The 1,332-nt window shown below is 50.0% G+C and overlaps 1 protein-coding gene across 1 annotated transcript; it reads right to left on the reverse strand.

The window, feature by feature from the left end:
- Positions 1–753: 753 nt before the first annotated feature.
- On the reverse strand, positions 754–1,205 carry PTSG_12599 (uncharacterized protein). Its single transcript, XM_004991252.1, has one exon. It carries the CDS (start codon positions 1,177–1,179, stop codon positions 796–798), a length of 384 nt encoding a protein of 127 aa, XP_004991309.1. The 5' UTR covers positions 1,180–1,205; the 3' UTR covers positions 754–795.
- Positions 1,206–1,332: the final 127 nt, after the last annotated feature.

The following is a 1,332-nucleotide window of genomic DNA, read 5'->3' on the forward strand; positions in this document are numbered from 1 at the left end:
AGCAGTGTGATGATGATGCCTGAGCTCCTTCATCCGCAAAGGCTTCGTAACAGGATAATCAGGTATGCACACGCACGTATTTGTGGTTGTGTGTTGTATTTGCAGCTGTGCAACATTGGTGCTCACGCTGTGTTTCGTCCACCCCCTCGATTGTGTGGCCAGCAGCAGTCGTCCTCACTCGCTGGGCCATTCTTGCAAGCTGAAACGAGAAGTGAACAAATGTCACATGCTCGACAGCACAGTCGCCTAATGTGTTCCTGTTTCCTCCAATCTGTTTGCAAGAACCTGGTTAATGCTCTTTGGTTGATTTGTTCACTGTTACCTGACAACACACGCTTGTGATTGCATTTCGTTCCCCTCTTGCTGCATCGAAGGTGGTGCCTGGTCTGTGCTTCGTTCTGTGCTTCGTTGAGCCAGGATGGCTGTGCACGCCACTGCATTGCTCCGTGTATCACAAATTCACACATGGTAAACAAAACAGCAAATGCAATAACAATCAATAGGAACTGTGGCGTGCGTGTGTGTGTGTGTGTGTTTACTGTAGGCAAACGCAACAAACAAGAACACAAGGAGAATGAACAAGCACAACAAGCTGCTGCCAAATCAACTCGGGCAGCACGCTCAAACAAACACTCGACAAGTGCACACACAGTCAACAGAGCTGCCAAGGCGACATGGGCAGCGTGTGCGCGAACACAAACAATCTTAACAATGAACAGCATGCATACATGCGCGCAGAGCAATGCTAGGCATGGCATGAATGCTTGCAGGCAAGCATACACAACAGACAACACTTCACAAGACTGCATGGCACGCACACATGGCATCCGTCAAGCATGACGGGCATGCACACACACATGGCACACAACTCACGTGTGTAGGGGAAGGAGGAGAGGAGAGGCAGTTGGCACACATGCCAGCAGAGAGGAAGGAATGTTTGCAAACGGAAAAACTGTTGAGACACGACAGGTGGTGTGTGTGTTTACTGTAGGCAAACGCAACAAACAAGAACACAAGGAGAATGAACAAAGCACAACAAGCTGCTGCCAAATCAACTCGGGCAGCACGCTCAAACAAACACTCGACAAGTGCACACACAGTCAACAGAGCTGCCAAGGCGACATGGGGCAGCGTGTGCGCGAACACAAACAATCTTAACAATGAACAGCATGCATACATGCGCGCAGAGCAATGCTAGGCATGGCATGAATGCTTGCGGGCAAGCATACCACAACAGAACAACACTTCACAAGACTGCATGGCACGCACACATGGCATCCGTCAAGCATGACGGGCATGCACACACACATGGCACACAACTCACGTGTGTAG

The sequence above is a fragment of the Salpingoeca rosetta genome (genome assembly GCF_000188695.1).
Source record: "Salpingoeca rosetta unplaced genomic scaffold supercont1.20, whole genome shotgun sequence".
Classification (NCBI taxonomy): Eukaryota; class Choanoflagellata; order Craspedida; family Salpingoecidae; genus Salpingoeca; species Salpingoeca rosetta.